Genomic DNA, 23,163 nt, shown 5'->3' on the forward strand with positions numbered 1-23,163 from the left:
TATCATGATGATTTTCAGCGAGGTACTTAATCTGCTTTCATTACTTACATTAAACATGGTATACTAGTACCTCTTACTATCACACCCCTCTACACCACCGTCACCACATAACAAGCACAATCATTCATTCATATATCCATATCATTCAATTCATAGCCATCCTCCCATAAAACCATACATACATACATGATCCCCCCATCACATGATAGTGTCATCTAAAGCAACCCAATCACAATATCACCATACAACTGGGCATCCAAATCCAACTTCACCTTGGCACGCAGATTCAAATGAATGCTAATCTTCAAATTGGACTTCTCCTCCTGGTTGGCCGTCACGCCGGGGGCCTTCATGCCCTCGTTGGGGAGGATGGTGCTGGCCGCACCAGCCGCACTGGCGGCTTCTTCTTCGACGCGGTTGTTGCGACGGTTGCCGGGGGGAGTGCTGCTGGTGGGGAGGGGAGGAGGGTTAGTTGGCTTGGTGGATGGTTTGGGTGTTGCTGCAGCAGTTGCTGCTGCGGTAGCGTATGAGAGGGGAGGGGGAGGGGGAGGAGTAGGAGGAGTAGGGGAGGGGGGTTTGGAGGATGGTTTGGGGGTAGAAGTAGAGGTGGTAGTGGGATTGGGATTGGGATTGGGAGTAGAAGTGGAAGTAGAAGTAGGGCTGGAGAATTGAGATGTTACTAGGTAGGTATGTCGGGTTTGGATGGATGGAATGGGGAGAGAAAGGGAAGGAAGGGAAACAAGGAGACGTACCTTGGGGAAGAAGGGTCGGCCATTGTATCAGTAATTGGAAGTGGAGGTTCGTATAAAGGTTTGTCTTGTTCTGTAGGATTGTCTTGTTCTTTGGAGGTAGGAGAGTGATGAAGAGGATGAGAAAACGAATCCGCGAGGGAAAACTGCGAGTAGAAGTATGTCGAGGAGGACGACACGGACGATGAGGAAGAATACCTAGACGAAGAAGCAGAGGAATAAGAAGAAGAAGAATCCATGTAAATAGCAAGTCAACTAAAACCTGATCCAGCCTAACTACTTAATAAATCACCCCATGCACCTCAGGAAACTAACTTCCTCCATCTGCATCTAGTGATTAGTTCCGAACCACCACTTGCATCGACTCCACCCATCCCCCTACTTAATGCGCCGATCTGACTTTTTCTCCTCAATCCATCCATCTTTCCGACCATCTGCTCCGTATCTCGCTTGCATCTGCCCCCTCCCGATCCTTGTCTATCTGTCTAGTCTCACTCATCCATCTACTGAAAGATAGTGATCATGGTCCTCGGCATCGCCATGATGGCCACCATGCTACCAACCATGATCGGTCTGAACCAAGCCAGTCAACACATGAGCAACAGTGAAAATGACCGAAAAGAATCCAGTCGAAAGCAACGCTGTCATTTGGTGGTGAACTGCTCCGTGAGTCAAGGCACGGCGGAACAGCGCGAACAGATTCATAATGCGAAGGTGTATGTGGGTCCTGAGAACCGAGTAAGTATTCCTTCTTTCTTTCTTTTCCTGTCTAGATGGTTGTATTCCCTGCTGCATGAGGCATTTCTACCACCGATACTACAAAGGTAGTAGTAATGGCAGTAGTTGTTTCTCATTCTGCACCCATCATACCATATCTACATATGCCTCAAACCCTCATCCCTGTCCATCTATTTTCTAGCTCCCGTGCTAGAAACCCACACCCAGACATTAATCCGTACCTGCATTGACAGCATCTAATTCAAAATAATAGCTCTACATAACCAAACAGCCCAACCCGGATACCATGACCCCCTTCAACGGAGGCTTCTTCACCCACCCACAGTTTCCCCCCGACAACACCGCCGGCCTCGTCACCATCACAGGGGAAACACCACCCACCCTTCGCTGGGTCTTCCTCGACGTCACGACGCACGAGGTGTGCTGGGGTGGACGGGCCGAGAGCGAGGGCCAAGTGTGTGGGCCCTTTGACTGGACGTCGGACGAATCCCGGATGACGCTGGAAGGGTGGGAGGGGTGGTTGGCCGTGCGCTTTCCCGGTCAGGATGACGAGGGGGTTTGGCGATTATGGTTTGATCGGGATGATGATGGGGCTGGCTTGAAGGACAAGGGAGTGGAGGTGCAGGGGTTGGAAATTGTGTTGAGGAGAGTTTCGGCTGAATCGTAATGAATCCTTCTTTTTTCATTTTTCTCTTTTTTTTTTCTGGGGGTAGGTTGAAAGTATACTACTGGGTACGGAGTAGGGACGGAGTAATAAGATGACTTGGTCTAAGAGCGGGAAATGAAGGAATGAAGAATGAACGGTGGAGACTGGAGACAGCTAATGGGCTGGAATTGGTGGATGCGGATCGGGACGCGCGAACCAGAACCTTTGGCTTGGGAGATGGCGAGATCCGCTGCGGCTGGAGAGGAGAAGTCGGTGGGTTGGACCTATCACGATGCATACTTGGGGGGAAGATTTGGGGCGAGCTGAAGCTGAACCTGCAAGCTGCAAGCTGAGATCCACTGGTTGCCTTGATTAAAGGATCTTCCTCCTGTCTAACTTTTACTGTCTGTCTATCTTATGGAGAATAATGAGAATCAAGAATGGTGTTCATGATGATCCTATTATGTATTCTTGACGTTGTTGCATTTACTGAATACAAAGAAGAAAATGCCAGCTGTTCATTTATCATCTATCTATTCATCTATCATCATCTTTTCATCTCGTGTCTCATAATGGTCTCGGTAAGATCATCCCGCGCAGTCCCGTCCTGGTGGATCCCGATCTCGATCATCCCAATCCTTTCATTTGGGGTTGTGATTCGCGGTCCTCGGGTAACTGTGGTGTTTACTGCCGGCAGAATGGATAGTCTTCGTAATTTGTTTGAATTTATTATTGATATAGCTACTGGATTTGAGTATGATACTGAGATATAAATCTCATCTAGAATATTGCCCATGTAGTGATAGTAAAAAAGAATTACTAGTACTAGTACTGGTACTTGTAGACAGTCTAAACGACTGAAATATATAGAGAGTACGGTAGATCCAGAAAGAATGGAATCCTTTTGACTTCCAGATTTTTTGATTAGATTATCTGGCTAGGGCTCTATATTCGACTTATTGACTACCTAAAATCCAATTTATATATAGGTTTCTCTATCGGGACTTTATCTCATATAGAGTCTCTATATTGTCTAAAAGTCTCTAAGGAGAGGGGGCAAAAATGGGTACATAACGACTGGTCCCTACCTCCAGATATGGACAGATCTAACGCCACGCGGAGCTATTAACAGAGATCCGGGAAGGTATACAGGCCATTCAATAGCCCTAAGAGACTGGAAGCCGCCCGACACCATTATAGCTCTTGTCCCATTACTTTGTAGCCATCAAGCAGCACTCCTTCATGGCAGGGCCGATTAGACTCATTCGATTATTATCAGTTGATCTGGATACACTACCCTTGATAAAGTTGTCATTCCAGGGCGAAAGCCACCTGGTCGTTCTGCTGTATTTTCATACCAGTTGATCGGTTAATACTAAGCCTTTTTATCATTAGAAGACGGGGAACTGGTGCCGCCGTGGCGCCATGACGCCAGATATAGTGATCGATTAGGAGTGTGAGAATGTACATAGTCCCACTTGGACGATACGATCACTGTACTAAGCAGTCTGCCAGGTAAGTACAGTAGTACTAGTGAATCCAGAGGACTGGAAGCATCTTATTGGAAGGATGACTATGTTCAGTTGTTTGCCCTAGTGGCTTATTTTATACCTAGTGGTATTTGGAATATCTTATTCAAGATTGCCACGATGTTTAACACAGACCCCACATCAAAGAGTGACCTTTCTACTACAGCTTCTCCTTCCTAGCTTTCCGGTCTTCCTTCCCACCAGGCACAGCCAACGGCTTCAAAACTCGATACCACGTCTCCTCCAAAGTGAGATGACTCCGCCCCTTCTGCTCCTCCGCCCACAGCCTCTCCGCCTCCCGAAAACGTGCCATCTCCGACTCCAGCCACGCCACACACGGCTCTGCAACCTGTCGAACCGCCTGAAACGGCATCAGATGCCCCAGCCCTGGCAGCGTCACCTCCCGAACCCTCCCCTCAGGGATGCCCCCACTTCCTCCCACCCCGGTTCCACACGTCTTGATCCCCTCGCGCATCTCATCGAGGCTGAGGTAAGTTGCCGCCCCCAGCACCCACAGACACGATGGCCGTAGACTAGGCAGCCGCAGGAAAACGCTCCGCGGCTCGGGGCGATACATCGGGATGAACGCAGCGAGCGGGTCGAGATCCGCGTGGGTGGCGCGTGGGATGGAGATCCGGCCTGTCTCCGGGGACCGGGCGCTGAAGTTCTCGCGGATTTGGGCGAGGAGGTCGTGATACTTGGTTGTTGTGAGGGTCACTGGGGTGGTAGTGGAGGGAGAAGTAGATGATGTGGTGCTTTGGAACTGTACCTTCACTGTGTCCACGTCCGGATACAGTGCGGTGGGAAGCTCGCGGAACGCATATTGAGCCATGCGAGCTACGCAGCGGGGATCCCAGCCTTCAGTTAAGGCGCGATTGGCTCGGAGAGCTGCCTCGCGGCTGGGCCAGATATCCTTGCGACGAAGCGTGAAGTTGATCGCCCCGGTGGCGTCGGTGCCGAATCCCATGGGCGGGGGGGTTAATTGGATTACGGGCTCAATGAGTAACAATGTGGTGAAGAGTCGCGGGTGAAGATATGCTAGGTTGGTACTGTTGATACCGAAGAGGAGAAGTCAATCAACGTTGTCTGTTTCCTAAATGGAGAAGGGGTCGAACATGATATTTCCACCAAAGCTGTGCCCAACTCCCACAATCGGACGAGGCATTTGTTCGCGAAAGTGGTTGATCATGAGGAAGAGATCCCGAGCATGATCCATCCAGGAACCTGACTTTTCATGAACCGTTGGTTTAGATGGGTATACACGAGGGGGATTAGCTTACAGTCCATGCTGAGTTTGTCCTCGTTCAAAAGTCCACTCATGCCCATACTGGCGCAGTCGGCGACCCAGATGCTGCGGACATTAAAGGTGTTGGCTTGCTCCAATAGCTCATCCCATAGTGGTTCATATAGTTCCTGATCATCAGGTATGTCAGTATTGGAAGAACTTAATAGCCAAGGCTAAACTTGGTTTTGGGGGGAGTACCTTGGGTAGAGCTGCTCCATGAGCGGCAATGATTGTGACGGCATCCTTCGGCACCGGCTGCGCTTGGCTTTTGGGGGTGTACTGTTTCACATGTAGGTGCAAGACATCCTCCTGATTGATGGTGCTTCCGGGATACTCCCGAAGGTGACAACCTGGGACGACATGCTCGGTGATGATGAACTTCTCGGTAGACATGATAGTGGCGCAGAGGGACGATTGCATAAGGATTGTGGATGTGTTAGGAACGGAGGGAGGCGGCTCAAGAGAGCGAGGGAGAGGGGGAATCTAGAAAGGAGTGCTGGGCAATATTGGGGAGCAGGGATGTCAATAAAGCTATACTGAAGGGAGTTAGTGGACCTATGATCAGGCTGTAGTCAACCGTTGAATGTCAGCACTTGGCCCAAGATGGTTTATGTGGTCCTGACCCATTTGTTGTTCTTTGTCTGCTTTCTACTTCACTTCGCTTTACTACAAGTTCCCTGCACTTGGTTACGCCAACAGTAGCCTTACTGTGCTATATCCAAGGAATGCAGTTCCACCCCTATGCCCTAGCTAACTTGGTCTTTCACCGCCACCCCAAGCCTTGCTATCACCACCCTTGCTAGTTCACAATTTACACGCACCCTCCCGGTGCTTCCCAACATTTGAAGTAACTTAAGAATGACAGATGCACCTGGAGATTTCTGTGTTTTCTTTGCCTCATATCCTATCTTGCTTTGGTTTTGTGTTGGATGTCTCCCTCCTAGGTTACGCACTCGGTGAATGAAGCAATAGCTGCTGATCACCGCCGAAATACTCTCAACTTATTCCTCCTATCCAGCATGTGCCTGCATTGAGCTATGCTCATGTCATAAATGGTGAGGATCTCTCACGAGTGACTCGAATGAATACTTCCGATTCTGCCTCTCTCACTCCGCACGTCCAGATCCATCCCCCCATCCACATCCACATCTTCATCCTCGTCCCCCCAAAACTCCTTCAGATCCTCCACTCGCCAGGCTGTCGCCCATCCCGTCTCTCGCTCAATTCGCGTTAACGTCTCGATGATGGCGGTATGTTCCGAATGATGCGACATGACCTTGCCAGCCAGCCACAGCGGCTGCAGGGCATTGGTCCAGCAGCCACTAATTCATCCATTAACATGATTCTTGAAAACTTCCAGACATGAAATAAACATGTATGGATAGGGGACAACTTACTGGTGTGTATTCGATGCGGAAATAGCGCAGATTTGCCGCGCGTGCCACAGCACCGATTTCTATACATCGTTAGTCTTACTAAGTATGAGGGTCGAAGCAACTGTCCAATCCGTCGGATGGAATCATCATCGTAGGGGAAGGGAAGAATTGACTCACCGGTCGCCGTGGCAAGGATACTGTCTTTGGCTTTCGCTGCAGCAAAAGCAACGCGCAAGCATGGTAGAGCTGGTTTCCTGAGACTAAAACTCATCAGTAAGCACATCCATGTCCATCTGCCTATGAGTACATCCACCATTCCCCATTAGGAGATTGGGTAAGCAACATACTAGCAGCCCCATTTCCATACAGCACCGTCGGAAACGGTCTCTCACCGTTCCCACCTCCACTCCCCATCGTCTTCCCTCCCGCTGTCAGGACAAAAATCGGCTTCATCTGATTCGGCCGATCCTCATACCACTGCTCCACATCATCAAACAGTCGCTGCCACCGCTGCACATAAGATTCTCCCTCCCCGGGACTAGAGAGGTAGTGGCATGACACGCAGGAAGCCGGTAACTGGCTGCTGCCGCCGAACAGTACCCCTAATGTCTGGGCACACAGGAAGACTGTGTAATTGGCGTACGTGTCAAAGGTAGTCATGTTCGAGGCGAGGAAGAGCTGGGATGCCTCCGTGGGGGTCATGTCGCGCGGGATCCAGTGGTGGATCGGGATAATGGTCTCTTCTTCGGAGATGAGACCTCCGCAGACGTCTATAATAGGTTAGGTCGTGCATTAGTCTGGAAGGGGAGGGGATATGTGGGGGACACCAGGAACAGGGATGGCAGACTAGGGGGACTAACCCATGCGCGCGAAGCACCAGAATAACGCTTGCTCCTCTTTACCCGAGAAGCCGTTGATTTCCGCGGCTTGGATAAGGTAGGCGCATCCGTCGAGGTGACGGCGCCACTCTTTGGGGTTGCCTAGACCTGTCAGTGAGTGGGGAAGGTCGGAGAAGGAAAGAGGGGCATACAGCTGAGCATCTCGAGGACGCATAAAATGACGCATGACGCGATGACAGGGGTCGTCTTCTGCTCGAGTTCTGGGAGAAGTTGGTGGATGGCCTCTTGGTATAAGAAAAGACTTTCTGATTGCGACTTTCTGTTCTGCTGCCGCTCCATCTGCCGTGCTGACAAGGCAAGGATGGAATATCGCAAATGGGGTGATGACTTGGCCATCTGAGGGAAGGTCGAGGCGAAGTGTCGGTGGTTGTCGAACATGTCAAGCTGCGGGATTAGCAAAAGTTCAGTGGAGTAGTCTGGACCACGTACCCATAGGCATATTTCGTTGAGGTAGTTCTGCCAGAGGACGTTCTCGCGCTCTGGTGTCAATTCAAAGTCCCGTCCCGGCCTAGACTGAGCGCGTCTGCCTCTCTGTATCCGTGTGTTGTTGGGTGTGCTTTCATCATAGCCAATCACTGATGCTGGAGTGCTTGCGCGACTGGGGATCTCTGTCCGGGCGGTCCACAGCTGTCGGTTACGTAGCGTGGTATGAAGTGCTTCGTAAGCTGATCCCGGAACGAAAACATCGTTTGTTAGATTCGCTGGGTCAGAGAAGACGCTGTGGTCAAACAGAGGGGATGTTATAGACTGGTACACCTCAGGTCCAGGAAAGTGCCCCGGATTACTGGAGAGGTTGCGCAGAGCAGCGAGCTCATCGACGACAAACTCCGGACTAGAATGCATGTATGGTTGATGAGGTGCCTCATCAGGGTACGGATGAGGAAGTCCATTAACCTGGTGAGGTGAATGACCATGTCCAATATGAAGTTCTTCGGCATGGAAACTGCGATGCGAAAGCGGCGACCCAGCCTGATGCGAACCAGGGCTAAGCACAGCTGGATGTGCTTCCGGAGTAACTCCGGACACAGGCTGCACCACTTCATCAGCACCCTCACCTTGACCACGAGGCGATCGCCCCGACGGCGATGAGTCCCTCTCATCATCAACCGGTGGAGTCGCCTGTCGTTCCTTTCCAGCCGGTCGAGCAGGAACAACATTCAGAATCTACAATCATAAGCCCATAGACCCCTACTTCAGATCATAAGGCTTGAACCTACCTTAAATTTACTCTGTTTCCTCGTCCCCCTCGCCGTCTGATTCATCGACGGATGCCCCGGTTCCAGAACCTTGATGTTGGCCTCGCGGAACGAGCCTAGCATGCGCCATTGGCACTTGTCACCGCGCCGCTTGCAGCCCGTGCAGGTTGGCTTTACTTCGTCGCCTGGATAAGTCAGCGATATGCAGATTAACTAGCTAGCTAGCTAGCTAACTAGTTATCTATTTCCAACCAAGCTTCATTGCTTGCTAGTTTCCTTTGCTTACATTTCCGCCGGCGCCGGCTGCAATTGACGCACCCGGTGCGGGTCCGTTTCCGCGGAAGATGACGAGAATCGGCGCACGGCATGGTCTGCACCTGAATCGGCTGTGATATTTCAGTCATGATACCCCGTTCATATGTGATTGATAGATGATTGATGAAGGGGGAAGTCTGGAATGAGGGATGGTGAGAGGGACCGCGGGGAATGATGGGGGGAAAGAAGAGAGAGAAAATTGCCTGATCGGGAAATGATACCCGCCGGGGAGGAATTGTGGGGAAAGTCGGGGATTTCCCCAGACATTTTCAATTTTCATTTATCCGGTGAAGAACTTGCTTCAGAAGAACAGATTCATTTGCAGTCAGGTCATGAATATCTAAATCATACATAGTGGTATACGTTTACTCTACATGCTCCACATTTCCTTTGGTCATCTTCTCATCCACGCGCTCGCTGGCATCACCGACGGCGCCCATCGACGCGTGCCAGTGCAGCTGGACCTTTTCGCCGGTGAATAGCCGGTCCACTTGTTCCAGGGTCAGGTTCCGGGTCTCCGGGTAAAAGAAATAAATCAGGGGGAGGAAGCAGAAATTGAACACTGTGACGTTAGCTATAGTTTCTGAGATCGGAATTGAATTTCCTTACCGGCAAAGTAGATATACGTGCGATAGCCGATGCTTTTGATGCTGACAGGCGTGATTTCCACCACCAGGAAGGTAAAGATCCCTGTGATCGTTAGATTGATTTTCCCACATAAATCGGTGCCACATACAGTTTGTAGCGGTGGCGAGGGCCGCAGCTTGAGATCGAATCGACAGCGGAGCATATTCGGCGGGCACTGTCGTCATTAGCCAGATTCATAAGCACCCAAGGGTAGCCAACATACACAACCAGGGAATAGCCAACAATCCCACCCCAAAGAAGAAATTAAACAAGAACAGCATGACCGTGGCCACAATACCCGATGCATGGCTGCCATCATATACTGTTCCCGCCAGTATCGCCATGCACGCGCATTGCCCGGCTGCGGCAAAGAGCATCAACTTCCGACGACCCAATCTAACTCGTTAGTGACCAACCACAACTCCATCAATAATACACAACTTACCGATCAATAGCCCAAATAGGAACAAACGTCGACGCAAAGTACGCCACGCCGTTGAACCCAGCCATCAACAATGCCAGATTATGACTCATTCCAACTGAATCCTCGAAGATAACCGTATTGTACTGCTCAAGTCAGACACCAATTCCATAGGTCTCGAATACAGGCCACGTACATATGTAATCAGATTGACACCCGACAGCTGTTGCATCATCTGGCCACCCATTCCCAGCAGCGTGCGGTAGAAGAATTTCTGGTGGCCGTTGGTGAAGACCAGCTTAAAAGACCCTTCTTGTGTGGCCTGTTGCTCTTCAGCAAGAGCGTTGGTTATCTCCGTGACGTCGGCAGTCACTGCGTCATCGTCCTCATCGATCAGTCGGGCGTTGGGCTGGACAGCCCAGATGACATGTCGCGCTTCCTGGTGTCGGCCATGGGCAATGAGCTATCATTATATCATCAGCTTTCGTTGTGGGATGAGAGTATGGGAGGGAGTGTACCCAGCGAGGAGACTCGGGAAGCACAATAGCGCCTGCTAATGTGATGACGGCGAAGAGGATCTGTAGAGCAATGGGAAAGCGGAACTGCGCGTCGTTGACCACATAGCTCATTCCGTAATCTACCGCTGTCAGCCCTGTCTCCACGTAGATAGTAGATGGTATACTCACCAACCCAGTATGCTGTCATCACGCCAAAAATGTTGATACACAGCTCAATCGCAAGCTAAATCTGTTAGAACGGTATCAGAGTCAAGTCATCGGCACCACTCACCCCCTTTCCACGACTCGCTGCCTTGCTCAGCTCGGAATGCCAGACGGCTACCACCGTTAGCATCGTCGATCTATCTCACACCGCCAGGCAACAAACGTACGGATAGTACTAGTATTCAGACCATTCCCAACTCCAGCCACAATCCGGCCCACAATCAGATGCGGAATAGTAAACGCACTGCACTGCAACGCAGCTCCGATCGAGAGAATAATACATCCGGCTATGATGCACATGCGTCGACCGATACGTTCACCAATCAGCAGAGCAATAATAGCCCCGAAGAAACATCCGATCTCATAGATAGCAGTGCTAACCACGTTAGCTATACAAAACCCAGCCCAACCTAGTCCACATCGTATGAGTCACCTACACCGTGCCCTGCAACGACGAACTACCATGTCCCGTCGCAGTGGTATCAATCTCCGGAAAGGTACGAGTAAACGCCGTCCCCGTCAAGAGACCAGACATGACACCCTGATCATAGCCGAATCTAACGCAAGGGTCAACTCATGCAACGTCTAAAAGGGGATGGTGCAGGAGACGCACAGCAGGAACCCACTTCCTGCAGTGGTGGTAATAGCCCATGATAGGGGCTTTCCGACGAGGATAGTCATAATTTCATGCGCTTAGGACAAGTATGAGGACAAGACATAGCGATTAGGGCTCGCACGATTCAGGGGCTTCATCTACTTTTATAGGGCATGGAACCGCCGATGGACGGCCCGACGTCATGGGCTTTGCGGATTGCGGGGGTCGGAAGGGCAAAACCGGGGTTGATGTGGAGGGCCACGCAGACCGGGAAGTCTCTACTCCTTCTGATTAGAGTTCTGTTCGGGTCGTCTCGAGGCTAAATGGCTATATTTGCGATCCGCTGGGCATTCGCTCAATATAACTACGTTATCACCAGCTCCATAGTATCCTGACCCCGGCAGCTTCAGACTTGTGAAGCCGGGCGAATTTATTCATTGTAGAACCCTTTGCAACTGAGCAACTTGGTACTTTCAAACTTGACCTTCCCGCTAAACGAGGCCTTGGTGGGGACCGGGATAGGGCATCGTACGGTTCCCTATACAGTTGCCGGATGCGGTAATGTTACGCGCCTCTGCCGGGCCCACTTCGGCTGGTTTCCGGCAACCCGCCGGCGCCATGGTTCCAAGGCCGGCAATCGTGACATTCCCTCAACGGAAGTATTAAGCCCCGTTGAAGTTACCTCATGCGATTAACTGCTGCACCAGCTCAACGGTAAGCTGAGAGAAATCTTGAGTCAAGCATGAGGTGTCTGCACAGCATGTCGAACAAGATCTTCCTAGTTGGGTTATTGTTAAGCGCTTCCATGAGCTATTCGTCCATGTTATTTGAACAGCTCAGGGTACCTCCCCTTGTCACTCATTCCCTATAGCCCTTTCAATCGCTCAATCCAGACCACAGCACCATGTCTCCCTCTATTGCTATCGATAACACCACCGCGGAGGTGGCCATTGACCACAATACGCCTGCAGTCTCAGAGTCCACCCAGCCCTCCGTCGTCGGCCGCACAAATGACCTCTTCTCCCTCGGTAACCGCACAATCGTCATCACTGGTGGAGGTCGCGGTCTCGGAATCGTCCTTGCTGGTGCCGTTATCGAAGCTGGAGGTGACGTCGTATGTCTTGACCTTCTGCCCGAACCCAGCGCGGACGAATGGGCATCCGTGCAGAAGTTGGCTACAGCCCGCGGCCTGAAGGCCACATACATCAAGTGCGACATTACGGATGAGCAGTCGACAGAGCAGATCCTCAAGCAAGTTGCCGCGGAGGGCATGAGCCGGGGTATGCCCCTGCGCGGAGCGGTGACCTGTGCTGGTATCCAGCAGATGGTGCCTGCCCTGGAATACCCAGTTGAGATGTGGAAGAAGATGTTGGACGTAAAGTGAGAGACCACAACTATGCACAAGGACGAAGCGATGGAAACTGACTCTTCAGCGTGATCGGAACATTCATCCCCGCCAAGCACTGCGCGCGCATCTTCAAGGAGCAGAACATCCCAGGTAGCATTGTGATGATTGCTTCCATGTCGGGTCAGATTGCCAACCGGGTGCGTCTTCTTCTCCGTTACTGGTGGAAATAGACTAACGTGGTTAATAGGGATTGACTTGCACCGCATACAACTCCTCCAAGGCCGCCGTGCACCAGATGTGCCGCTCGGTGGCACAGGAATGGGGCCAGTACGGCATCCGTGTGAACACCCTATCCGCAGGTGTATGTATCACCCATTGCTTGAATAATCCACTCGACTCTAACCATGGAACCAGTACATCCGCACCGCTATGACTGATGCCCTTCTTCAGGAGAAGCCCGAGGTTGAGGAGACCTGGATGCGCGGTGCGCTGCTAGGCCGTCTCGGTGTTCCAGAGGATTTCAAGGCACCGACAGTATATATGCTTGCTGATGGCAGTGGGTTCATGACGGGCACAGATCTAAGAGTGGATGGTGGACATTGTGCTTCTGCTTGATGAGTGATGATTTGGGTGCTTTCAGACGGTCGGCGTTGGGATAGATACGAATATAGAATGAATGCGTTGTCGACTACTGATTCGATGCATGAAAGATGCATGCAGGAAGCTGTAAGGCGTCTTCCCCGATCGGGTAAGGGGAGTGAGTTTCCCGATCAGGACAAGATAGCCACAGATCTGTAGCTTGCAGTAGATGCAAGATTGGATATACCTCGGTGGCAACAAGAGAAATCTTGGGAATACAGTACAAATATTCTACAGTGTTATGATGGCCGTATGAAAGACATATGAGAAAGCGGACTAACTCGGAAGACGCGCCTTCGTTGCACTCGCAACTGGTATGAGAATTATGCGCCGTAGTCACGTGGTATGTGAAGTGTACAGCTTACCATATCATGCATAAGCTCCTGCATAAGAAGTGTCGTTTGCTTTGGATACAACTCGGGGTATAGAGCAGCCAGTGAATGTGTAGATACTACGACTTATTTCTGGAAGGACCCTCCTCAAATATTCTTAGGTTGAACGCACCCAGGTCATGGGAGCATCTATACTCAAGAACGAAACGCCACGTCGAAACTGTAGCTTCGGTAGGAGCGTTGCGATTGGTAGGAGGCAATAACTATTCTGTGATGATAGCAAGTTCCAAGTTGGCTGAATTGGAATGATACAACCATGACGGTGCACAGTATCAGTCTGCGCATCACGAGCAGAAGCCGTCAGAGCATTGATCCCGGAAACCCAGAAGATCAGGCTCATTAACCGCTAATTCTGACAAGCATCTCCTACTCAATGTCTGAAATCAAGATTATGACCAGGAGACCGGCGCCCATCTCATCACTACCCAGGAGTATCCAGTCCCTGGAATGTCTTTGGTGCATAATACCTCAGGATGAGCGAGCCCGTTATGGCCAAGAAAGGGAGGACAGGGGCGAAGGGATGAAAGCATCCAGGGTCATCCGCGGGACCTCCAATCTAATACAGCGAGACCCCTATTTCTCAAAAGACACTCATCATTCATCCCTGTCTTGACGTTCATTCTTGGTTGTTCATTCCGTGCTTCATTGAGAAATGTGCCGATAACCAGGGCAACGGGGGCCTAGATCCGGGTGACAATGGGATTCAGTGTTTCTGACTTGTGCAACACAAGAGAAATGTGAATGAAGGGCGGTTTGTCCGGATTAGAGCCCTTTTAGGTATTTTTATCCTGGGAGAGATTGGCAGTTGTTTGCTTAGTGTAGTCCAATGCTATGGTTTATCGATATTGGACGGAGAGATTCGCAAAACAAGCGAGTTTTGGATGTTGAGTTTAAGTCCTGGAATTGTCTTCTCATGTAGTATAGATTTTGAAGAGTAGATGTCTGTTGTGAAAATAAATACCAAGCATTGTGCGTGATGTCAAGGCATCCCGCATCAAGGCATCTTGATCTGTATGCGACATCAGTCCACGAGAGAACTAATCAGAGTATCAAGGTAGTCTAAGCATTGCTATAGTGTAATAAACATACTTGAGAGTACTTGTAGCTACAATGATTGTGCGTCTTGCGGTCTTACTGTGACGAGAACTGAAGTTCAATTGTCTGGGGTGATGCAACTACTACGTACTAGTAGTACTCCGTCTAAAAATATATATCTTCAGGTTCCCTAGCATAATCTACGATAGTGCATATTATGACTATCCCACTACTACAAATCTGTACTACTACGAACCTCAAACGATTTAAACATAGTTTCTATCTATAGCTTTCAGGAGATATCTATAGATCACGCGTCTACCGGCAAGGTTCACCTGAGCAGGCCACACTGATTGCATGGGGTAGATGAAAACCTACATGCAGTGAATTAGTAGATGACCTGCATCTGCAACCACGTTCCAGACCTTAAGATTCCCCCATTCCCCCCAGAAATACAGCCAATCCGCACCAGCTGGGGACTACGATCATACCTTTTCAACCTACACCCCTCAAAGCTCACACCACTAGAACTGTCATGTCGATAAGGATTTGCAAGACGTTTGATCATATCTAGAGGGGCAGACTCTGGTGGACATATGTAGGTGGGACAATCCCCCCCCTGATTTTGTGGATGTACAACCTCCAAGGAAGCCACCATCGGCCAACCCCTTCCAACATCCAGGCATTGAGCCAGGGGCGCGACCTCAGCAACCCCTCAACTACTATCACTACTACCCTCTCTACCCCTAAAACCCATCCCACCTATGTTATCATCAAGACCGATCCTCTTGTTTCCATTGACTGATATCGTTCCATACGGATTTAGCATCACCTGCACCAGGAGTAACTACAATTCTACAGCCGCATTTTACCTTAGCGCAGAATGAATATGACGAGTCCACTCAGCCCGTCGACAGATCACCCGCTGATACAGAAAGAGAGGCGCACCGCATCTGGATCGACTCCTCTGCCCACGGTCCCTGAAGCTGCGTCCATCGCATCAACTCCCGAACTGCAACAAGGGGAATTCAACCCGATCGATGGAGCGAAGCCATCCTCACCATTCTATCGCCATGCCACACCATCACTGACCATCGACCGACTGAAAAAAGCCGCCAAAGCAACGACGACGAGATACAGCCCCCTTGATCCCGAAGACCCGCCTACACTCCACCGGCAGCCAGGGGAATCCGCAAACCACCGGGAGTCGAAACTCTGGGCGCAGAAGAAGCGACGCTGCGGATGGATGCAGAGATTGAGCCGCAGGCAACGCATGGTAGTTAAGGCGACGATTGCTGTCGTGACGGTTGGGACCATGGTTGCAATCGCGCTGGGGATCACTGCCGCTGTGGGAGGTGCTGTGTGGAAGTCTGATACCCAGCAGGTGGTGATTGGGGGATAGTTGAGTGCGTGGCAGTCAGTCTGGTGTTGAATGTGGCATACGAATCTGCATTCATGGACTTGAAGCGTCTCGCAGTGATTGCTCCAGTTACGCAACGGCTGTTGTTGACGGACTGGAACTGGCATACAAACAAGGCGTCATGGGCTAGGGATGATAATCAAGGGTTGGGAAGGAGTTGCAAAGGGTGGGGGATTGAGCTTCTGTGTACATGTGAGTGTAATGGCAAGGAAGGCTTGTACATAAGTTCGCCATAACACACACTTCAGGTTGTGGATACACGTATGGCGTTGAATGGATGGACTTTGATAGATTTTTGTTGGTAGCCTGTGCTTTTTGGGAAATGGTGCCTGAATGGGTCCGGCTGCCTTGCTGCCTGAGCGCCTGGCACTAAGCTAAGCGGGAAGGGCTCACGTGACGCACAACAACTATAAAAAGCGCGTGCCGGCGACGATCTTTGCTCTCTTTTTTCTTTTCTCTACATACATCGAAAAAAGCTAACAGAGCCTGCCACGACCGTCGTCCAGCCTTTCCTACGGCGACGTGTTGCCTTCGGTCTACGGACTGATCGGCTCTGGAGAGTAACAATCCTTGATAGGAAGTTCGTCTCTCGTTGGGTCCTCTTCAGTGAGGGCGATGAGGGGTGAATGTCGATGACGGGAAACATTCCATTTTACCAACCATGATTGCATGAATGAATTATGAATTTTCAATTGATTGATGAATTAACGTATCGTTGTATAAGAATTATCCTCAGTAGTCGCCTCGTCAAGTTTACCTCGAACTGGACGTGGCAGTCCTGTTAAATGAGCCGCCAATTGAAGGCAGGGTGAAAATTTTGAAGCTGCCGCGGAGATATCGGTATGCGGGCAGGAGTAAGCCACGCGACGCGGCGTTCGCACTGACAGCCGAACTGGCTGGCTTCGTACAGTATTCTCCAATTTCATGAGCTGTCTGCAAGTGTCGATGGCGTAAGGGCTAAGCTAAACCTTCCCTTAGTACTCGACTTCCTGTAATGCAGCCTACGACGATCGGACGCTTTGCGTGCTTCAGGCATTCCAGTCCCCTGGTTTTTGCGCGCGATCCCATTCCAAGGAATGCTGGCGACACAATGGGATGGTGTCTCCTGCGACGACGGGGGCTGATGATGCTTTGCCCATGGGGCACAGGACCGGATCTCAACCATTCCTGAAGGCATTCTCCGGTCAAAACAATGTCCGAGCAGGGTTTGTTTGTTGTACTGGTTGTAAGATGGAAGCATACCAAAGGAAATGTCCTCCGTAGGGGTCGAAAATAAAAGGTACAACAGGGTCCTGTGATGCTGCAACGAAGAGTTATCCAAATTGCCAGAGCCTGGTCTTTCATTTATTCGGTCAGTCTTTGGTTACGTTCCTTCTTAACTGATCTTCCCTTGGCCTATTGGCCGAAGTCATTCGTTGCTTAAGATCAATTCGTCCGTGTATTCTATCCCTTTCGAACTTCTATTACAATTTATAATCTTCCAGCAGTATGAAGGGACTTCACAGTGGAATATCTATCGCCATGTTGGCCACGATGGCCAAAGCTACCCTGATCAATGGCGAGTCGGGCATTGATACTGGCAACTCTGCCTCTCTGCCGACTACCAATGGCATCTCCTCCACCTACAACGAGGAGCATTCTGACGACCACTCGGTTGATGTGGATGCGAAGACCAAGCTCGTGGATGAGCATGGCCATCACGGCCACCACCGCCCGAGGGACGGCATCAATGGAGAGGGCAGCTCGAATAAAGACAATCACTACTACGACCCGCACACCAACATAAAGTCAAACACGGTGAACGAGGCCCACGAAGGCGACCATTCGGTTCATATCGATGAGGACGTGAGTGAGGTGAAAGTTCCTGCTCACGGTCGCCCGCACCACCACCCGCGGTCAGGACCTACCCTGATCAATGGTGAAAGTGGAATTGATACAGGCAACTCAGCATCTTTGCCGTTTACGAACGGGTTTTCCTCCACCGTCAACGAGGCACACAGCGACGATCACTCGTCTACGATCAACAAGGACAAGACGGTTGTCGACAAGGATCAACACCATGGCCACCATGGCCAGCACCACTGGGTGAGAGACGGCAAGGATCTGATCAATGGGGAATCCGGCATCGACACGGGCAATTCGGCGTCGATTCCCATCACCAACGCATTCTCATCAACCGTGAACGAAGCTCATTCTGACGATCACTCTGCTGATATCAACAAGGATAAGACTGTGGTGGATAAGGAGCACCCGAAGCACCCCCAGCATCCAGAGCATCACCACCATTGGGTGAGAGACAGCGAGGACCTCATCAAGGGAGAGTCCGGAATCGATACTGGAAATTCTGCGTCGCTGCCCACTACAAATGGATTGTCGTCTACTTACAGCGAAGCCACAAAGGATGACCACTCGGTCGACGTGGACAAGGACTACACAGCTGTTGTGAAGCCGGAGCATCCAGAGAAGCACCATTGGCCGCACCACCACCCCCGTGGTGAGCGTAATGCACCGACATTGATCAATGGCGAGTCGGGTATTGATACTGGCAACTCTGCTTCCCTACCCACCACGAATGGATTCTCGTCCACTTACAACGAAGCAAGCAAGGATGACCACTCTGTGGATGTCAACAAGGATCACACAGCAATTGTTGAGCCAGTGCATCCCGAAAAACACAATCGGCCACACCATCATGTTCGCGGAGAACCCAAGGAGCCCACTCTGATCAATGGGGAGTCCGGCATTGATACCGGCAATGAAGCTGTGATTCCCTTTACGAACGTCTTCAGTTCTTCGGACAATGAGTCTCATGAGGACGACCACTCTGCGGACATCAATGTAAAGGACACCGATGTTACAAAACCCGCTCATCCGCACCACCATCCCCATGCTCGCGACCTGATCTCTGGAGAGTCTGGGGTTGATACTGGAAATGAGGCTATCATCCCCTTTACAAATGTCTTCACTTCTTCCGACAATGAATCCCATGAGGACGACCACTCTGCAGATGTCAACGTTAAGGACACTGCTGTCACCAAACCCGAGCATGCCCCCCACCGTCATCATGGACGTGATTTGATCCACGGCGAGTCAGGAACTGACACTGGAAACACCGCTGCACTGCCTACTACCAACGAGGCGTCCAACAAAGTCAATGAAGTACACGAGGATGACCACTCTGCAGATTTTAAGGGTAAGGACACTGTTGTCAAGCCAGCTTACCACCACCGTCCCCACCCACATTGGCCCCGCGATCTGATCAAAGGTGAAGGCGGTGTTGATACGGGCAACTCTGCCAGTCTTCCCTTTACCAACGGCTTCAGTTCTCAGGTAAACGAAGCCAGTAAGGACGATCATTCCGTGGATGTGGACTCGAAGGACACTGTGGTCAAGGCCAAGCCGCAGCCGAAGCCCGTTCCCGGGCCGGTGCCAGTGCATCACCCTCACGGACATCGGCCGCGTGATCTGATCAAGGGCGAGTCCGGCACAGACACTGGCAACTCGGCTAGTATCCCATTTACCAATGCATTCAGTTCCCAGTATAACGAGGCTACTAAGGATGACCACTCCGTCGATGCTGATCTGAAGGACACGACTGTGAAGGATGTGCCCGTCCATCATGGCCGCCCTCATCCCCATCACCCACGGGACTTGATCAAGGGAGAATCTGGCATCGATACTGGCAACTCGGCTACTATCCCATTTACCAACGCTTTCAGTTCCCAGTATAATGAAGCCACCAAGGATGACCACTCCGTCGATGCTGATCTGAAGGATACGAGCGTGAAGGATGTGCCCGCCCATCATGGTCGTCCTCATCATCATCTGCCGCGAGACTTGATTAAGGGCGAGTCAGGAATTGATACTGGCAATTCTGCAACCATTCCATTCACGAATGTTCTCAGTTCTCAGTACAACGAAGCTAGCAAGGACGACCACTCCGTCGATGCTAATGTGAAAGACACCGCTGTCAAGGGGGTGCCTGTCCACCATGGACGCCCTGACCACCACCGGCCCCGTGATCTGATCAATGGAGAATCGGGTACTGATACTGGCAACTCTGCTAGCATTCCATTTACGAACGGATTCAGTTCCCAGTATAACGAAGCCCACAAGGATGACCACTCCGTGGATGCAGATATCAAAGATACAGCCATTAAGAGGCCTGAGCACGGACATGCCCACGGGCATCCACACTTGCCCCGGGACCTGATCAAGGGCGAGTCAGGGATTGACACCGGAAATACTGCAACTATCCCATTCACGAACGTGGTCTCGTCTGGATATAACGAGGCGAGCAAGGATGACCACTCTGTGGATGTCGACTCGAAAGATACCGTGGTGGATGAGCCTCACCGGCATCATCACCGCGCGGATGACACCCTCATTCAGGGTGAATCTGGAGTCGACACTGGAAACACTGCGACCATCCCAGTGACCAACGTATTCGCCCAGGGTACCAATGAAGTTTCCAGTGATGACCACTCTGTCTCTGCCAACGTGAAGGACACCGACGTGAATGCCCACCATGATCCCGCTGAACCCCACGACGCGCAGGATTCTCACGACTCAGTTGATTCCAACACTCACTCCACCGAGGAGGATACGGAGAAGGACGTTGACTCGAACTCAAGCTGTGCCTCACCAGTCGTGCATGAAGTAGTGCACACGGTTACCCGCACCTTGAGCGGTGGTCCCAGTCGGGACACTGGCCTTCCTTACGAAGCAGGACATGGGGCGCCTGCCTACAACGAGCCTTTCACAGCGGCCGCTGATGCTGTTGCTCAATCAACACCAGCATACAATGCCCCTGAAGTCGCCGCAGGAGCCGCTGTGTCCACACCATTCTTCAACGCCCCAGCCCAGCCTACCGGTTCCAGCATCGAGTCTGTTCCCATGTACAATGCACCTGCCGAGTCCACGCCAGCTGCTGCCCCGCCTACACCCATCTACAATGGCGCAGCTGCTATGGCCGACCCCACTGGTGCATCAGCTCTGTTCAACTCTGACCCCACGGAACCACAGCATGGCCCCGACGCCCAGGCATCCTTCGCCGCTGCTGCTCCCACTGATCCTGTCCCCGGAAACCTGGACAACGTTGCCTCAACAATCACCATCAAGGAAGCTTCCACCTTCCACATGATCCCTGTCTTCGTCCCCGCCCCAACTGATGCGTTGCATGGGGCAGATGCCAGCAGCCTTGGCCTCCCTACTCCCCGGCCCAGTGGTGTTGCGGCTGATCAGCCATCTTTCCGCTACGACCTGCCAGGACCATCCTCTGCCCCGAGTCCCTCGACGAATACCATCATGTTCACTGGCGCAGGCGCACAGGTGGCTCCGGCGCATGGCTTCTTCCCCATCGTCACAGGCCTGGTCGCCCTTCTGGCCCTTATTTTGTAAAAGCCATGCGGCAGCAGGAAACCCGTGCCTTTGGTATTCCCGAGCATGTCCCATACATTTCATGTCATTCTTTTGCCGATTTTGGCTCTTCTGGATCCCTTCGTTCATAATCCATGTCACTCGCTTTCAGCTATAGTTGTTTGCATGTATTTTTCTGCTGCTTCGTGCTTAATGCAATAATGCTCCATGCCGTTCCACTTCTAATCTTACAAGTAGCTTGTCCTCGTCTGTCATTCTCATCAGTAGTACGCTAGCCAGATAGCTAAACTTGCCCTTCTTCGCAGATACGTTTGGCACATACAATACCTCTATCTCTCGTACTTCTTATTCCGATATCCTCGGGTTGGCACGTTGGATACAATTCTAGCTCACGATGGCGGATCTTACTTGGGGAGAATGAAGGTCTAGTCCGGTGTTCTCCTGCTTGTGCTGGTGACGCGGCTGCGACTGACGGGATTTCATATTTCATAACGTTTTGCCACATGCTGAGTCCTTATAGCCTCATCGCATACTCTCCATGTAGTACCTCTTTCATATTCAGGTCTACCAGAAGAAGCAAAAAGGCAGAGATAATATGTATTGATTGATTGATTGATGGATGGATTGATTGTATTGCTTTATACGAGATACTCTATCGTAAGATGCGTGTAGACAAGAAATCAACAAGGGTTTATTGTGCACTACATCATCATAAAAACTATGAAAAAGGCTGATTGATATTTTCTGACTGTAACCTCTTCCGTTTTCGTTATACGTTTTACACTCAATTTTCATTCAATAACGTCAATACATCGTAAATAACGTACATGTTCAATGGACACAAACAATGAATCGCGCAATGAGAGTTTAGAAATGGTGATTCATAGACAATTCATCTACTAGCAAACAATTGAACAATTACATGTGATTAAGTTGTGGCACGTACCGCACGTCACCATTCAGGTATAGTAACTGACGAGACGAGAAGAATATGTAGACTATATCTATCCTCTCTGATTCTGTGAATTGAAAGTGAATCCTCTGACCCAGCAAAAAGTTTGGAAACCAACTGCATACTACATTTTGGAACTCAGTTATATATAAAACGACCTTGATCATCAAGTCATTAACAATGTAAGATTATCATTGACATCTTCTGTCTTTTCTGCTATTTCAAATGAGCTAATACACTATATATATTACCTTTGGAACAGATGCCTGAAGCTTATGGAATCATCCGGTCCTACGGCGGAAACTATCTTCAAGGATCCTTTCAGGTGGATGGTACACCTTATGTGTTGAACTTGACATTGAATAACCCTCCATCGTTTATGTGCACTGCCGCCAAGCTCACATACGACTCGGTCGACCAATTGACAGGCAGCAACCGAATCTGTGATGGTCATGTTGTGGATAAAGAGCTCGAAATCGTTCTAGATGCAGGCTCTGGTGGTCAACAGCCTTATCCTTCTGCAGGCTTTGATGGTGCACAATATGTGCCTGCCGCCCTTGGTGGTAAAAGGACTACAATTACAGGCTCTCTGGATTATCCAGTTGAAGAAGCACCACTGGCTGGCCGGGGAGACTGGGCTCAGTATAATTCAAGTTCGGATTCGGAATGACTGGAGACTTTTTGCGCCGGGACGAAGTCCCAAATACTATATGTTCAAAGATCGGAGATAGCTCGCAGTTAGCTCTTCTGGTATCTTGTGATTCATCATCTTTTTGTGTCTGATTACTACTGGAAAGAATCTGTCTACAATATACCTCTGCTAGATTAGAAAGCATGGCAGTGGTAGTACTGATATGATCCAGCTATGAGGCTAATTCACTAGTATGACTGCCTCAACAG

General features: G+C 50.6%; 8 protein-coding genes across 8 annotated transcripts; 5 read left to right on the forward strand and 3 right to left on the reverse strand.

Moving 5' to 3' along the window:
* Positions 1-158: 158 nt before the first annotated feature.
* ASPBRDRAFT_211024 (uncharacterized protein) lies at positions 159-872 on the reverse strand. The gene is made up of 2 exons (XM_067621919.1): positions 753-872; positions 159-660 (listed from the first exon to the last, which is right to left on the reverse strand). The coding sequence occupies exons 1-2, from the start codon at positions 773-775 to the stop codon at positions 216-218; spliced, it is 468 nt and encodes a 155-aa protein (XP_067474514.1). The 5' UTR covers positions 776-872; the 3' UTR covers positions 159-215.
* A 265-nt stretch (positions 873-1,137) lies between these two features.
* On the forward strand, positions 1,138-2,641 carry ASPBRDRAFT_48303 (uncharacterized protein). The gene is made up of 2 exons (XM_067626062.1): positions 1,138-1,487; positions 1,741-2,641. The coding sequence occupies exons 1-2, from the start codon at positions 1,272-1,274 to the stop codon at positions 2,152-2,154; spliced, it is 630 nt and encodes a 209-aa protein (XP_067474515.1). The 5' UTR covers positions 1,138-1,271; the 3' UTR covers positions 2,155-2,641.
* Positions 2,642-3,822: 1,181 nt separating this feature from the next.
* Positions 3,823-5,340, reverse strand: ASPBRDRAFT_136499 (alpha/beta hydrolase; the record flags this gene model as incomplete). Its single annotated transcript, XM_067618802.1, has 4 exons — positions 3,823-4,711; positions 4,778-4,886; positions 4,943-5,075; positions 5,146-5,340. 4 exons carry the CDS (start codon positions 5,338-5,340, stop codon positions 3,823-3,825), a joined length of 1,326 nt encoding a protein of 441 aa, XP_067474516.1.
* A 617-nt stretch (positions 5,341-5,957) lies between these two features.
* Positions 5,958-11,184, reverse strand: ASPBRDRAFT_59251 (uncharacterized protein; the record flags this gene model as incomplete). The annotated part of the gene is made up of 20 exons (XM_067628026.1): positions 5,958-5,982; positions 6,018-6,244; positions 6,345-6,403; positions 6,501-6,583; positions 6,799-7,093; positions 7,184-7,303; positions 7,354-7,606; positions 7,652-8,386; positions 8,440-8,603; positions 9,343-9,423; positions 9,470-9,535; positions 9,584-9,756; positions 9,806-9,927; positions 9,978-10,244; positions 10,300-10,418; positions 10,468-10,522; positions 10,571-10,617; positions 10,671-10,879; positions 10,941-11,060; positions 11,117-11,184. 20 exons carry the CDS (start codon positions 11,182-11,184, stop codon positions 5,958-5,960), a joined length of 3,288 nt encoding a protein of 1,095 aa, XP_067474517.1.
* Positions 11,185-11,712: 528 nt separating this feature from the next.
* On the forward strand, positions 11,713-13,098 carry ASPBRDRAFT_353091 (oxidoreductase, short chain dehydrogenase/reductase family). Its single transcript, XM_067623333.1, has 4 exons — positions 11,713-12,478; positions 12,532-12,643; positions 12,694-12,807; positions 12,861-13,098. The coding sequence occupies exons 1-4, from the start codon at positions 12,003-12,005 to the stop codon at positions 13,059-13,061; spliced, it is 903 nt and encodes a 300-aa protein (XP_067474518.1). The 5' UTR covers positions 11,713-12,002; the 3' UTR covers positions 13,062-13,098.
* Positions 13,099-15,401: 2,303 nt separating this feature from the next.
* On the forward strand, positions 15,402-15,914 carry ASPBRDRAFT_136482 (uncharacterized protein; the record flags this gene model as incomplete). The annotated part of the gene is made up of 1 exon (XM_067618797.1): positions 15,402-15,914. One exon carries the CDS (start codon positions 15,402-15,404, stop codon positions 15,912-15,914), a length of 513 nt encoding a protein of 170 aa, XP_067474519.1.
* A 1,281-nt stretch (positions 15,915-17,195) lies between these two features.
* Positions 17,196-21,463, forward strand: CweA (putative GPI anchored protein). Its single transcript, XM_067623334.1, has 2 exons — positions 17,196-17,283; positions 17,417-21,463. Exon 2 carries the CDS (start codon positions 17,421-17,423, stop codon positions 21,330-21,332), a length of 3,912 nt encoding a protein of 1,303 aa, XP_067474520.1. The 5' UTR covers positions 17,196-17,283; positions 17,417-17,420; the 3' UTR covers positions 21,333-21,463.
* Positions 21,464-22,369: 906 nt separating this feature from the next.
* On the forward strand, positions 22,370-23,084 carry ASPBRDRAFT_69311 (uncharacterized protein). The gene is made up of 2 exons (XM_067629029.1): positions 22,370-22,445; positions 22,526-23,084. Exon 2 carries the CDS (start codon positions 22,526-22,528, stop codon positions 22,931-22,933), a length of 408 nt encoding a protein of 135 aa, XP_067474521.1. The 5' UTR covers positions 22,370-22,445; the 3' UTR covers positions 22,934-23,084.
* Positions 23,085-23,163: the final 79 nt, after the last annotated feature.

Source organism: Aspergillus brasiliensis (genome assembly GCF_001889945.1).
Source record: "Aspergillus brasiliensis CBS 101740 unplaced genomic scaffold ASPBRscaffold_17, whole genome shotgun sequence".
NCBI lineage: Eukaryota > Fungi > Ascomycota > Eurotiomycetes > Eurotiales > Aspergillaceae > Aspergillus > Aspergillus brasiliensis.